Raw genomic sequence first — 15,476 nt, 5'->3', positions numbered from 1 at the left:
TTGTATATGTGTGATTGTGACGGAGAAAATGTTTAATTCTAATCCTGCAACTGATGGCTCTATGTGTAGTGTATCCTGAAGTGGGTATTTGAATTAATTCTCACAGATGCTCAGTATCTACATTTCCAATGGTTTTACTGGATAGCATTGTAATGCTCTTAAAACACTGCACATGGGATTCATTTCAGCATCTCTAAAACTGGATAAAGCACGGCCAGGAGTATTGTTTGAATTAAAGCTTAGCAGGACAAACAAACCAGGCACATCTGAAAGCGAAATGTAAACATGATGCTGGGGTTCCTGGTTAGCGCTTGGTGGCTGCGGGATGTTGACAGCTGTTACATAAAGGTTAAACATGCATTCTTTGGTCTGTCAGTAAAATTAAGCCTCCTAAAGACTGTGTGGCTCTCTAGAAGACCTGAATTTATCTGTGTGCATAAACAGAATATACACTGCAATATAAATATGCTTTCAGGACTATTTAAAGTATTAGAAGTATGCTGCAATCCAATAAAAAAATGCAGATGGAGCTAGCAGATTTTGGAAAGTGCCTGACTACATTCAGATGCGCTAGAGATCTGACAGGTGTCTGGAAAGCAAAGTCTGAGCACTTGCGTTTGCGTTGCTAAATAACAGCAGAGGATGAGAAAGAAAATGGTATAGGTACAATGGGGATATGAACTGAAGTAATAAATGCTTGACCTTTAAATTTCATCTTTGCCAACTTCTCAGACTGCTTCTCCCAAAGACTGACATGACTGTGTTTTATGTTATGCTTTTATTTGCCATATTTGTAGTTAGTTACAAGTAAAAATGATTAAAATCCACTGTAGTTAATACAAAATAAAAATATAGCTGCATGGGTTATACCATGATTTTTCTTACAAACAGTATCTCCTGTATGATACCATACACTTAAGAGCTTAACTCTTAATAGTACTCGCCTACACTAAGCTCTTATTGACTAACTTCCAGTGTGATTTACTGGTTACAGATATTAACCCTGTGGATTAATATCTGTTAATCATTTCATAATGGCATTTTTGCTGTAGTTTTTCTTTCCCCTGTAATTTGTGATTCTAAATACAAGTTGAAGGAAGCAACCTTTTAGTGCAATGTTAAGTATCAGTAGAATTTTATATATATATAAAAAATAAAAATAACCCACTGCATAAACGAACAAGGATGTAAGGTAACTGTTGTGGGTATTGTGCTTCCCTTTCCTCCCCCTTACCTTTGTTAAGTGAAAGGAACGAACATTCATGGTGAACAAACTACCCTGTAACCTCTCATTTTCAGTGAATTTTGAAAAATTACAGACTTGTAATTTTGAGAGCAGGTAGATGGCTTTGATGAAAGTTAGCCAGAGAATCAAATCCTGTGGCTTTGCAGACTCATCCTTATGCAAACTCATCCCTGCCATGAAGTTCAATCCATAACACATTGTTCCCTTTAGACATGCCTGAAAGAGTATTTCACCTTTTTGAAAAAATTGTCCTTACATCCCTGTAATTATCTAACTCTTCTGTGTAGATATAGCTCTATATATGAAATAATTTGTAAAAAGATAAATTATGCTATTTTCAAAATACTTTGAGATACAAAGTTGTGCAGGTGCAAGTTTGATAGTATATTGCTACAAAGACTAAGACTTAATTAGTGTTATCTGAGTATATATCCTTTAAGCTGGGAGTATAGATTTAATATTGCGGGGTTTTATTTTTGCTTTTTTTACATTTCATAGCATTTCATACTTTCTTCAGACTGTCTCCATGTTTCTATCAAATTCCTTCCCCCCCCCAATTTCTGATCCCTTAAAGGTACAGTAGCTGATCACACATTCATGCTTGTCACTAATGTATTTCCATAACTCTAGTAGACTGAAAAACATCTTTTCACTTCCACCTAAACACAGTCATTTCTTCTAAGTGAATAGCGAGAGGCTTCTGGCAAAAATCTTTCCCCCACTGAAATTGATGGAACCAACTTTTCAGCTTTGCCCTTTAAGTACTCTGCTCTTCCAGGCTTACAGCATCGTGGAGCAAAGCCCCAAACAAACTACACATATGCACAGTTACTGAGGATGTTAGTAGTCACGGAGCATAGCACAGAAACTGAAATCAAATTTTCTCATTGGTATTTCTACATTTACATACAAAACTACTCACAGTGCTGTGAAATACCGACAGAGAAGAAAACAGAACAGAAATGTTTGGGTTTTGACTACTTTCCATGCATTCCTCTGACTTAACTATAAGAAAGCCAGCTGACCGGCTTGCTTCTACTAGACATACTCTTTTCTTGCTAGTCTCTTAGGCCAGCTGACAGTATCTCTAAATTAATAAACACCAGTGACTCGGCCTAAAACGGAGCATGTTGCAGCCTGTGTCATTGACCTTGTTCACTCTGTGTTCCAACATGATGCAGTAAGTTACCACTGCAGAGAAAAAGATGGAAGAAACTGAATCGCTACTACCACCTGTGTAGCAGAAACCAGTTACTCGCCTAAGTAAAATCGTGCTTATCTGGAAGGCGAAGGAAGGATCGGGTTGATTATGCTGTTTGGTCTATCTGCAGGACAGCTGCTTGAGTCGGTTCTTCGTCAGATTGTTCTGTTTCCCCGCTGACCGGCTTGTTTCTTTCATCATACAGTTTCTGGCTAGAAACTTCTAGAGGCATCCCATACTCTTCATCATCTTCAACAATGGACAGCTCGATGTTGTTCATCATGGCGTTCCCTTCCATTCTGGCTTCCTTCTCTAGAGAATCGGCTACTGCTTTGCCCTCCTCGGTCAGTGAGGTGGTAGGTGTCATATCCGAGTGCATGTCAGCAAATGACATTTCATCCTCATTCTCAGCTTGGTCATTGCTTGTAGTTTCTGTTGGTCTGTCCTCAGCTTCAGCAGGGCTTTCTCCTTCACGGGCTTTCTTCACGTTGAATGTGAGGGGAGATACTTTGAAAGCTGAACTCTTTGAAGAGGAGGATTTCTGATGATGTACAGTAAGTGATTTCTTGATCTTTTCTCTCCGTTCAGGCGAGACAATCTTTGTGCCGATCTTGTTCATCTTCTTCTCGATGTTTTGGCGGGAAAATGCTTTCTTGAGGCTGTCAACTTTCTTGAGGCTGGATCTTTTAATTTTCTCAGCTCTTGATTCTTCTGTTTTCTCCTCTGCACTGTCATCCACGTCATCTTCCTCATGAAACATTTCATCATCTGAACACAACTCCACTGTGTGCAAGGTTTCTTCCAGTGTTTTGTTCTCATCCGCAGGCTCCTCTTTTCCTTCTGTAATGCTAGGAATAGGCTCTTTTGCAAAAACACTGGCAGGGATCTCATTTTCCTCCTGAAAGAATTGACAATATTTGAGTTTCATAGTTGACAGGACACGGATTTAATAAACCAAGCACAACCCTTAACAATTATTCCCCCCCCCCCCCCCCCCCCCGATGAGATGAAGGATGCTGAACATTTCTTGTTGTTTCAGTATATTTAACCAGTAACAAGCCACTCAAAGCCCACTGAACCATTATCTGGCACAGTTTAAGACTAATGAGCTGTCAGCTGTAAGATTTCTTTTTCAGAGTGACTTGGAATGTATACAGAGTGGAAATCCCATTCTTTGTCATTTAAATTAAAGGGTTCAGCTGTAAAGTTGTACACCTAACCCTGGGGAGAAGGGATGGTATGGTGGCTAAGGAGCTTGTACTACAAACTCCTCTGTAGACCTACAGAAGTCAGGTAACCCCTAGAGCTTTCAGTTTCTCTAGCCAAAGATAGGGAATATCTCGGTAGAGACTTTGGGTACACCTGAGAGGTACCTTAGATGGCAAATGCAGTTAGCACTCCCACTGTACTTCAGAGAAATGTATGTTGCTGTTAAAACTGGATTGTTGGTACAGAGAAGCCATGCAGTCTATGATATTTAGAGTATGTGCTTTTTTCCATTTATTTACAGCACAGAAAAAAAACCTGGCAAATTTGGTCGGTAAATTGGTAAATATTAAAAACACAGACAGGGCAACTCCTTGAAAAATAATAATAATAAAAAAACTTATGGCGTACAAAAATAAACACGTTACACCACATAGAAAACACTAGTAGTCACTTCTAGCTAAGAGGAAAATTATTGCTTTTTAGAAACAAAACCAAGAAAGGGCATGGAAAGAAAGAAGGTATCTGAAAACAAAACAGGCTCAACAAGGGCAGAAGCTGCAGCTCGTAATGAAGGACCTCTGAGACTACTGAGCACAGCAGCTCTGCAACACCGAGCAGTTCAGAGGCAGCACAATGAACACTCTGTTCTGCAGTAGGTTTTGCAGGCATCTGCCCATGCAAAGAAGATGAGGCTCCTCACACACTCCCTTTTCTTTTCAGAATCGTTATGCCTTAGATCTGCATATTCTCTATTTATTACCTTTTTTATCACCTTGAGACAGAGTGCATGCAGTATCACCTAGTGTTATGGATTGGAAGCTTTTTTTTTATCCCCCGCCTCCTATTTACCTTTAGATAGGAAAAGCAGTAACTGCTGAATGAAATGGTTGTAATAGTCTCAGATCTGTCCCTAGTGGGCCTGAGTGTACAGTTAAGGGGAAAAAAGGCCACCTACACTTTGAAGTTCGTGCTCATTATTTCAGGACTGAGCATACAGTTGTGATCACTGGAGAGAACAGTGTCTCAAGTTAAATTTGCTGTCAATACTGTATAAGGATGTCTTTATGAATATACCACAGTACTTCGTACGTGGTTGCTTTTAAAAACAAAATACTCCCGACTACCTTGTGCTTCTGGAACTCAAGAATATGCACGTGGACAGGCATCAGAATTATTTTTTACCATATATACACAGTATATAAACCTATATACTGTGGTTCAAGTGTGTTGATGAATATTCCTCAGGGATATAAAAATGAAAAGTGCCAAAAAATTGATGGCTGTTTGACAGTTTGTATGTGCTTTGCTTCTACGGTTTCCGCACACCTTCCTGGACCAGTGGCCTCAGTCGGATATGCTGGCACAGAGGAAGCTTTCCAAGCTCTTTGCCTGCAGTGGAACATCTAATAAAGCCAGCATTGTTCTCCCGACACCTATAATGTTGTTGCAACTATCGGCAACAGTGACCAAGATAACAAAACAAAGAAAACCTGTACCACTTTAAGTGAAAACAGCTGTAACTACAGTACAAATATTTATATTTTCTCTCCACTGCAGTTAATGAAATGTGGATTACATGAGTAGGTGCAGTGTTAAATTATTCCCCAGAGCATGAGAACTCAGTGTAAAGCATAATTTATGTGTCTTGTGCATTCTTTCCAAACCTAGGTAATCGCATATAATTTTAAGCATCTCAGCATTCAGGTGTAAGTGCCTGAACGGCATAGAAAACTCTGATTTTAATGAGTAAAGATGGGTTGTAACTTTTAAGGTATTTAGTCTAGGAAAGCGGTGTCATATGAGATTGATCACAGTGCAGTCTGAGCCAGAGATGGGCCTGTGTGGCTCATCTCAAGGTCAGTTTAGCTCTGTGTCTACAGTATTCATGTTAAACTGAAGTACTGCATGCAGTCTCTAGAAGAATATGGATATAGATTTTATTTCAATTTTTGTCAAATTTGTGATTGAGTAGAAGGGAGACTGTCAAACTATCCATATTTAGAAAGAAAAAAAAGCAAACAAAAATATACTACATAATAATGACCTAATGAATCAATTAAAAGCAGATCTTAGGTGGTCTTTGGCTATCAGGCAGTACTGGTATTCAAGAAATCACCCCTCTGTCTAAGCTTCCTGCACAGCCCTGGAAAACGTAAGTCTGGGCATCTATTACTCTGCTTGTAAAATGGGAATGACATACTTTCCTACCTCATGTTTCTAAAAGACCTTAGGATCACAGGAACTATTAAAATGTAAATGAAAATAAATTAAGTAAAACGCTTTTGAAATACAAAGGTGGTATAGTAGGAATGCTGTTGTGGTGGAACAGACATTTCTGTTTCAAATACAGTTACTGATAACACATTGTAAGTGGGCTATTGGTAGTTTTTTGGTCTAACAAGTTTGTGACACCTATATTTTGTTTCAATACATTTTTCAAGCAGACTAGTATTTCATTTAGGAAGACTAGAACAATACACTGAAAAATGCCAACTGTTACAAACTGCATAACTATTTTCCATGCCAAAAAAAAGTAGAACTTTGATCTTTTTGTCTTGATCTAATCTAAAATTCTAAGAAAGCAATACATCTTTTTATTTTCCACATCTGAGTTCAAAAACAGCGCATTTTCTCAGATGAGCTTGACTGTAGGGAGCTAGCTCCTCTGAATTTTATTTTTCCACGTAGGAGCCGAACAGACTTGTGCAAGTTCTCTGTGTAAAACAACTCTTGCTAATACTAGTAATACTTACAAAGTTAAAATCAGGGCCTTCCCTGTGGCTTTGATCAGCCATTCTTGGGAACTTTATATAGGTCTTAATCTCAACCCTATCTTCTACCAGGAAGGAAGATAAGCTCCATAATGGCGTACTACAAAACCGGAGAGCCTGAGTGAACAGGTAGTTAATTTACTCAGGAGTGCTGAATCTCTGATGCCGCATAAAGGAAAACTGAGTGCTTCGATTTGGATTTTTGTTATATTTGTGGTAAGAAGCCATGGCCTTCAAGAAGGAGAGATGGCATTTTCCCATGCTTACAGCAGTCCAGGCTCCTCTGTACTTTGTAGATGCTGTTATATGCCTAAATGATTACTAGTCTAAAACTTGTTTTGCTACACAAAATAGGTCAAAAGATGACAAATCCTTCTAAAAACAGCTATAGCTCCACCTGCTTTCCTGCTCTTCAGACCTGGATGTCACCATGGGGAGGGAGGAGGGCAGGGAGCAGGCTGGGACTGTGGGCAAGGAGGAGGAAATTGCCGGTTGCCCATCTGCACGTCCTGTGCAGACTGGGGTGTTTTGGGAGTGTGTTGTGGATTCGGCTGCACCGTCCCCCTGACCTCCCACAGCACAGCTGGATGAAGTCCTAAGAGCCACGTGAGATATTTTTGTCATTAATCAATGTAAGAGTATTCGCCCTGCAAGGGTCCAGTGGGAAAATTAGTAGTTAGATAATACCATTATCGGTCTGTTTCCCTCACTTGTTCATTTTTGAGTTTGAAGTTGCTTTTTCAAAAGATTATCACAGTGACCCAAACAAGAAGATACAACCGAATGGCTAATTTCCTGCGCCCTCTTGCTTCATTTCAGGATGACGCATTTACCAAGAGCAGCATCTGAAAGGGGCTTGAGTATCAGTGTGCTTGACCCCAAGCTATAATTTTAACTTATTTTATCTGTCCTATTCACTAGTAAACATGACATTTAATTGAAAAATTAAACATGAGCTGTCTTTATCTTGCATTTTGCTTCTGCAGCTAAAATAGCAAACAAAACCCCCACCAAACCAGAACCAAAAAGCTGGTCATGTGGCAAGAACAAAATAGAGGGGAACAATGCCAAAGCTTAACGAGGATTTTTAAAACAGTCACTTCAGTGTTTTGCTAAATTGCTGTGTCACTTGTGGCATTTGTAGTAACTTTTGCATCCTCAAATTCTTGGAATGGAGGTCCGTTAAAGTATGTCACCAATTAAAGAAATATATGCAAACTAGGAACAATGCGAACAGTCTAGGGAGAGAAAACTAAGAGCATTTTAATGGAAAATATGTAAATAGCTGAACTTCTCTAAACACAGTTCATTCTCAGCGTGTACACTGAGGGAAAGCTGATGCTGGCGAGTGGCAGCAGAGTTTCATAAAATGCAGAGCTGGAGCTCTGTCATGTGTTTTGGCTATGTTCAGTGCTCCCACCAAGTATCAGGGAGTTTGAGGTATACAGTGAATGCAGAGCTGAATCACAAATCTGTATTTTTATTTTCATACTGAGCTGTCTTCCTAAGCTGGAAAAATGTGTCCTAATGAGAAACATGCTGTGTGAAGTTTGGGAGTGGTTTTTTTTCAGTGGAAAAGAATCCCCCAACTGAAGAGAAGTCTCGTATATCCAGATTTCCCTTTTGTTTTTACAGAAATCTGGCATCAATATGGCTTCATTGCTGCGACTTCTCCTTCCTGCAATTGTTTTTCCATGGATTCCTGCTCGGGGCAGTACAGAAACCCAGCCAGCCTTCTGCTCTTTTCCCTTTGTACAGTTATCCTAGCGAGGCAGTAGCCCCACTAAGTACCAGGTCATCCCACCTCCACCTTGGAAGCAGACACGGCAGGGAGATTTCGAGGAGATGGGCACACAGGTAAGGTGCCTGCCCAGGCTGGCAGCAGGCATATGGGCACAGCCTCATGAGCACCAGCCATCCTGCCGGGTGTGGCCGCTTCCCCAGTGGAAAATCCCAGCTCCTCCCGAGAAAGCCCTGGGCGCTGCCCACCCCAGCCACCCTCCCACGCCCCAGGAAGCTCTGCCAGCCACCCTGGTTTTCCAGACAGCCACACTGCCATTTAGCAACAGGCCAGTGCCAGAAGCAATTCCGAATTGACAGCTGATTTTTTTTTACTGAATTTAACCACAGTGTTTCTTTTCTAAGGCTTGTGTTCCTGATCTGCGTTGGCTTGGGATCGGTTAAGTTCATCTCCCGCCCCCCGCCCTGGCATGGCAGCATGTTTTCCAGTGAGTGATGGCAACAGAGTCTACTAACTCCTTGTAAAAGCAATGAAGAACAGACCTCCTGTCCAAAGGTACCACCCCAGTGACGGGCAGTGGATTTTCTTTAGCTGCTGTTCTGAGACATGGACCTGTGTTGTTTGCTTTGGGTTTGGGCACTTTAGGACCCAGTATTAAGGAAAGGCTCAGAGGATAAATAGGCCTTAGCTTTGCAATACTATTTAGTGTTGGGAAACAAGCCAAGCTAGCCCTCCCCTGTCAGGACACTGCTTTACCCTTCAAACCCTTCTTGGCGAGTTTTACCAGTACTTTTACCCAGTGCCTGCAAATCATTGCCACTAGGCAGCAGTAATGGGGATCCCTAGCTGAGGCAACCGTAACTGCCCCCACATAGCTGTGTTTTTGTCTTTCCTCTACACACTATGTCATCTTAAAATGCTAAAATCTGGGTTCTCTGGAAGAAGATGCTGTAGTTACAATAGCAAGGCCTTAATTCTCATGCTCGCAGGTAGCAGAAATGCCACAAAATTACCTTCCCACAGGCCAAACTGGTGCACCCTCCCCACAGGAAATGTTCAAGGTCTAGGTCCAAGGTCTAGGTCTGAACCTGGAGGCGGAAGCCAGTCATTAGCTAACACGGCCTGGGAAGCAGCAATGTTTTGACTTACAGTAACGGATCTTAAATTACTTGGAGAAGTCCAGAGAACATGTGTCTTTTAATTTACCCAGTCCTTGGAATAATTTTCACATTCCTTCTAGGGTGGAAACCACCCTGCTCTGTACATGCCGCAGCTCCTCCTCTTCTGGCCTGACAAGCCTAGACGGTGATTTGGGAGAACAATAAGCAGAGAGGTGGGGGCTTCCTTTCTGGGGGAAGTGCTTGTGCACTAGCCAGGCCTGCCAGCTTTTAAAATCCAGTTTTGCTCTGTTGTTCTGGGATTGTTTAAATACGAAAAAACCCCAACAACCCAAGGAGTAGAGTTAACAACTGACAGCTGTAACATGCAGCTGACAAATTTAGCCTGAGGAGCTGGTGATGTGCCTGACCTGTGGCTGCTCCAGCCCCAGGCTCGCTCTCCTTCCTTCCCCACTGCGTTGTGGAGGTCTGTCTTTTTTTTTTCTTCTTTTAAAGATATAACAGTCATGTCCTGTGTTTAGTTAAAGCTTATGCCATGTTCTGTCCAGACCGTTGCTTAAAAAGGGGAAAATATGCAAACTGCTGCTATCCCTGGATGGACTGCCAGGAAGCTGAGTTTTTAGCTGACTTTTCAGCTCATCCCCGAATGGGCCCGAACAGCCTGAGGAGCAAAGCTGAGTGCAACAGGGAGCTGCAGCGCTGTCCCTCTCCTGCTTCTGAGGGCAGATGCAAGGGGGTTTTTAGGGGCACTGCTATGTATTAGCAAAACGGTCTCTTTTCTCAAGTTTGCTAAAAAAAAAAAAGCCTTTCAAGTTTGCTTAAACCCCCCAACAAAACAACTCTTTCCCCACATATGCTAAGAGATACTAAAAGGTGGCTCTTTCCTCAAGTTTGCCAAGAGTTAGCAAAACAAGGTCTCTTTCCTCAGGGTTGCTTAGAGTTAGTAAAAGACAGCTCTTTCTCCAAGGTTGCCAAGAGTAAAAGAGGGCTCCTTTCCCCACAGTTTGCTAGAAGTTAGCAATAAAAAGGGCTCTTTCCCCATGTTTGCCAAGAGTTAGCGAAGAAAATAAAGGGCGTTTTCTCCAAGTTTGCCAAGAGTTAGCAAAAAAGACAGCTCTTTCCCCAGGTTTGCTAGGAGTTAGCAAAACAGGCTCTTTCCCCAAGTTTGCTAAGAGTAAAAGTGGGCGTTTCTCCTTCAGCCGCTAAGAATAGAAGAGGGGTCTTTCCCCAAGTTTTCTAAGTTAGCAAAAAAGACTGCTCTCTCCCCAAGTTTGCCAAGACTGAAGGTGGTTTTTCTCCCAACTTTGCTACGTTAGCAAAAAGACTGCCTTTTTTCCAAGTTTACTAAGAGTTAGTAGCAACTCTTTACTAAGAGTTAGTAGCAAAACTCCTCGAGTTTTGCGAGGCGTTAGCAGACACGGGGGCTTCCCCCAGCTTCGGGAGGAAGGTGCGGGGGGACGCGGGGCGCGGAGGCCGAGGGGCACGGGGTGGTCGCAGGGCCTCTCACCTGGAAGATGAGCACCTTGAAGCGGTCCCGCCGGAGCAGCTGTGCGTGATGCTGCTCCAGGCGTCGCACCTGGTCGCACTGCCTCTCCAGCCGCTCCCGCACGGCGCGGGTGTGGGCGCACACCTTCCGCGACTTCTCCAGCAGCTTCTCCACCGCTTCCCCCGTCGCCCCGTGGCTGCGGCACAATTTCCCCAAGTCGCCCTGAATACCCCGCACCGCCCCTTCTAAACCCCGCTGCCTCTGCTCCATCTGCCGCTGTTGCCCTTCCACCGCTTCCAGCATCGAGACCAGTTTCTCCAGCAAGGCCAGGACGGTCAGGGCGTTCACCTGCCCCCCCACCGCCTCCGACGGCGGTAGCGGGGGTACCGCGCTGCCTCCCGCCGCCTCCCCCATCGCCGCGCCGGGATGGGACGGCGGCTGCCGGCGCCGCTCTTAAGGGCTGAGCCTTCCCCCTCCCCCGGGGAGGTTTCGGGAAGAGCCCGGCCCCGGCCCCGGCCCGCCCCGGGCGGCCGGAGGCCGCCCGGGGCGGGCCGGGACCGGGGCCGGGCCCCCGGTGCCTCCCCCCATCCCGTTTTTTTTTTAAAGGGGTGTATTCTCGCCCCACACTTAGCGACATGCAGCAGTCGCCTCCTCGCAAGCATCAGTAGATGGCAGGAGATACCGTGGAATGCGGCTGGGGATGGGAGGAAAACCAGTGGCTGATGGAGAGGGGTGGGGAAGAGGGGGGTAGTGGTGATGGTCCGGGAGAGTTTGTGGGTGTAGGTTGGAGTTAAAAGCCTGTCGTTTAATCTGAAGGAGTTAGACTACTAAAAAAAATGAAATTATTATTATAATCAATATATCCATTGTTATATGAATCATATTAATATGCTATAGCAATATATTAAAATGTCATGTTGGTATAGTTATATAATATTAATATCATGATAATGATGTATAATAATAATTGTCATAATAATTAACAGACTTATATAATCAATATAATATAATCATTATAATATAATCAAATCTCCCAGCACTCCTTCCACTGAGTAAGCACCCCATGCAACACCAGACTGATGTTTTTTTAATAATAATTTAAACCTCCTCCTCCTCATTGTTATTATGATTGCTATTACACTCTTTAGTAATAATTTAGATTATGATTATTCTGTTCTATGCGATTCTATTCTTCTTATTCTTATTTTCATTATTTTAAAAAACTCCACCAGTCTGGTGTTGCATGGGGTGCTTGCTTGGTGGAAGGAGTGCCGGGAGATTAGATTCACTGCCCGCGATGCGGAGATTAGCTGGGCACTCTGGTTGCCCTGGCTGGATTCTCCAGTGTTTCTTCAGTAAAAAATTGCAGGGTTAGAACAACTGTTTTTGGGGGACTAGTGATAAACTGGGTGTGGTGGCGGAGGGACAGTGTTTTCAAGCTTTTGCAACGCACCAAAAGGAGCTACTTCGCATGAAGAAACACCAGGCTGTTTATTTAGAATAATACATAACTGTTCCCAGGTCTGATCCAAATCTGTTATCGTCAGGGAAAATATTACAAAGTTTCACGGACTTGGGTTGCTCATCCCTATGTTGACGTTCTCAAGCACAGTCAATTTCTTTTTATCTTCTGTTCTTGACATTTGCCTGGTAACAGGACTTCTTGCTACAACGCAGATGTTTCTAATACTTGAGCATATAGAATTCTTGGCTACTTGGGTAGCTGAAATACATTATTTTCTAATACTTGGGTATATATAATTCTTCCATGATTTTCCTGCATCCTGTAGATTAAAAACATCTATTTGGAGTCCAAATGGCTGTGATCCTCACCCTTTTTTTTGTACACAGAAAACAAAGTATTTTAATCATTTTACTGTGAAAAGGAATAAAAATTAATGGCTTAAAAATAATGCAAATGTCTTAGGCGTTTCAGTCACCACAGCTTTGAGTCCCTAGATGTTCTGCAACGTTACCATTAGTATTGGATTATTTTGGTCCTTGTTGTTTTTCAGGCTGCAACTTCTATTCTTCAAGTTGTGGGAGCTTGAAAAATGCATTTGGTGAGTGAGTTCACTTAGGAAAAAAAAAATCACCGAGTCTGCCAGCGTTGTCAACAAGGGAAGTATGCCGAGACTGTAAAATATGCAGGCTCAGAGGGGAGTGGACATATTTTAAAGGGAGCAACCTAAACAAAACCCTTCTGTTTCCGCTGGCTCTCCCCGGCAGCACTACCTGATACGCCCTTCCTAAGACATTGGTGTTTCCAGAGGGCTGCCGGTATCTGACTTGCTCGGTACAGGATCCTGCCCAGCTTGCTTCCTTGCTCCCTCCCTTCTTTTTGGCTGGGAACTTGGAGCCCGGGCGAGGAGGAGGTATTTTTGCAGAGAGCAGCAGCTCACGTTGCTCTGGCGGGGTCTAACGTGGTGTCAGTGGGTGGGTGGGAGAAGGGCAGGAGTTTGAAGTGGTCGCAGTTTATAGCGGAGGCGGCACACGCTGCTGCCAGCTCTGCCTGCCGCAGAGGCGTGAGATGCCGGCCTCAGCGGTGGAGGGGAGGGATGGAGAGAGGCCACTGCCTCCAGCAGTACCACTCGTGGCTTTTGCTCTCCTGGCAGCCTTCTCCCTTGCAAAGCCGGAGGAGTGGCAAGCCCAGCTCTCCTCCCTGTCTCTGTTTCAGCTCCAATCCTTCTTCCTCTCCCTCTTTCCCCATGGAAGGAGCAACCCAACTCTGTCCATGCCCAGCCACATATCTTCCCTGTGGCAAAATAACTTTTTTTTTTCCCCCCCAAATTAATTTTTCCTTTGTTTTTGATGAGCTGTGGTGAAGCCCTGGCCTGGCTGTGGTCCCGGCTGCTGGACAAACTGGCTTCCCAGCCCATCTCTGATTTGCACTTTGGAGCCTGTCTCCCCAAGCCTTTCTGCATCAACCTTCTACTGTAAGTGGCACATATGCAGAATGGAGAAGATAATCGCACTGTCTTTGTAATCTAGATAAACACTCTCCTGACTCCTATTATGAGCCTTCTGCAAAGGTTCTGTAAGTTTTTGAGTGTTTAAAACTCCCAGCCCTGTGTGCATCCTAGGGAAAAGCTGCAAAGCCCCATGGTAGCCAGCACAAAATCCAGAGTATGGTTTCCTGGTTAGTCCTCTGACCCAGCAAAGCAAAGCCAGGGACAGAAGTGTTGATATAGCTGCAAGGCCCGTCGGCACCCGCCGCAGGGGATTCCTCAGGGTCCCCGTGGCTCGGGAGATGCCGTGTTGCCCCTGTGCTGCCTGCCCAGCCTTGCCACTCAGGTCACTGGCCTTGAGGCGATGCCCTGGGGAAAGGGGGGGTAATGAGACCAGGAATAAGATGGCCCCAAACTGGTACCTCTCCCAGCCTGCTGCTAAATTCCGGCTGTGGGTTTTGATACCAGCTGTCAGCTTTGATTACCTGTTGCGTTTGTAACAATGCTGTCAGGCTGGCTGAGCTGCCAGCACTTGGAGGATTCAGAGGCTTTTTATGCAGGTTTGGGGTTTTTTCAGTTTTATTGATTAATTCAGCAGGGCAGCAGAGGAGTTTTTTTGCCAAGTTGCAATGCAGGTTTTACTGGTGAGAAACTTTCTAGAGGAAAACATTTTACATTTATTTAGAAAGAAGAAGCATTAAAGAGATTAAATTTATCAGGGTCATCCGATGTAAGTCAAGAGTTCTTTTCATGTAAAATCAATGTGCGTGAATTATATGGACAGAAATTGCAGGTTAACTCACTCATAAGTCACGTGGTGCTCAGGATCATAAATGTTTGATGCTGGAGCATTACTGATAATTTATTAGGCATGGAGTAATAGGTAAAACAATATGACAGGAAAGGAAGGAGAGGGGAATTAATAGGGGAAGGAAGAATGGCAGGGACCATACAGGTCATCCTCAGCTTATTGAATTTCATGTCCAGGCTCCCACTGACTTTAAAGGTATGGCATGAGGCCATCTAACTGTGCGAACGCAGGTAGGCAAAGAGCCGGTTAGTGAGAAGAGCTGTGGGAGGAGAGCCCAGCAAGGGAGGGAGGGTGCCTGGAGGGGGCTGATGTCTGTTCTATCGGGGCAGGGGAGAAAAGAGCATATGCATGGGACGGGGAGAAGTGGTGCTGCATCTACTGGCACCAGGGCCAGTGATGTCTGCACCCAGCGAGTGGCTGAAGACATGAAACTCTGTTGCCTCTTGCTGGAGGGCTTCTCTGAGGGCTGGTCCTGGGTCACAGTAACATTTTCCTCCTGTCAGTCTGCTCCTTCTGCCACAGTGACGTTTGTCATACCATTGGAGCCTCTGCCTTTCAGCCAGGGTTGTTTGAAACTGGCCAAAAGCTTCTGGGGAAACGGAGGTCAGACTGGCCAGTTCGTTAAACATGCATGGTGATTGAGTGAGTTTTGTGTTATTAGGCAGTGAGGCTAAAAATGCTGATGGGATTTGTCCCAGCAGAAGGCATTTCCCCGCCTCAGCCACAGGCTGCTCCTTCCAGTAGCACAGCACAGAGAAATTAGTCCATCAACCCTTAATGTTGCCTTTTGATGTTTTTTAAAAAAGAAATTGTATGTCTGTTTTGAGCCAATCTCACTGGAAACACCCAGTTTGTGTTGTGCTGTAAAAGCATTAGAGAAGAAACGTAATGGGTTAGAGAAACAGTGACTGACTCACTGCATTGTCTTTGGCACTGAGCAACCAG

General features: G+C 44.0%; 1 protein-coding gene across 1 annotated transcript; it reads right to left on the bottom strand.

Annotated features, from left to right (window-relative positions):
* Positions 1 to 759: 759 nt before the first annotated feature.
* On the bottom strand, positions 760 to 11,186 carry CAVIN2 (caveolae associated protein 2). The gene is made up of 2 exons (XM_009809690.2): positions 10,794 to 11,186; positions 760 to 3,345 (listed from the first exon to the last, which is right to left on the bottom strand). Exons 1-2 carry the CDS (start codon positions 11,184 to 11,186, stop codon positions 2,554 to 2,556), a joined length of 1,185 nt encoding a protein of 394 aa, XP_009807992.2. The 3' UTR covers positions 760 to 2,553.
* Positions 11,187 to 15,476: the final 4,290 nt, after the last annotated feature.

Source organism: Gavia stellata, chromosome 8 (assembly GCF_030936135.1).
Source record: "Gavia stellata isolate bGavSte3 chromosome 8, bGavSte3.hap2, whole genome shotgun sequence".
In the NCBI taxonomy this organism is placed as follows: domain Eukaryota; kingdom Metazoa; phylum Chordata; class Aves; order Gaviiformes; family Gaviidae; genus Gavia; species Gavia stellata.
This window is presented reverse-complemented; position numbering and strand designations above follow the sequence as displayed.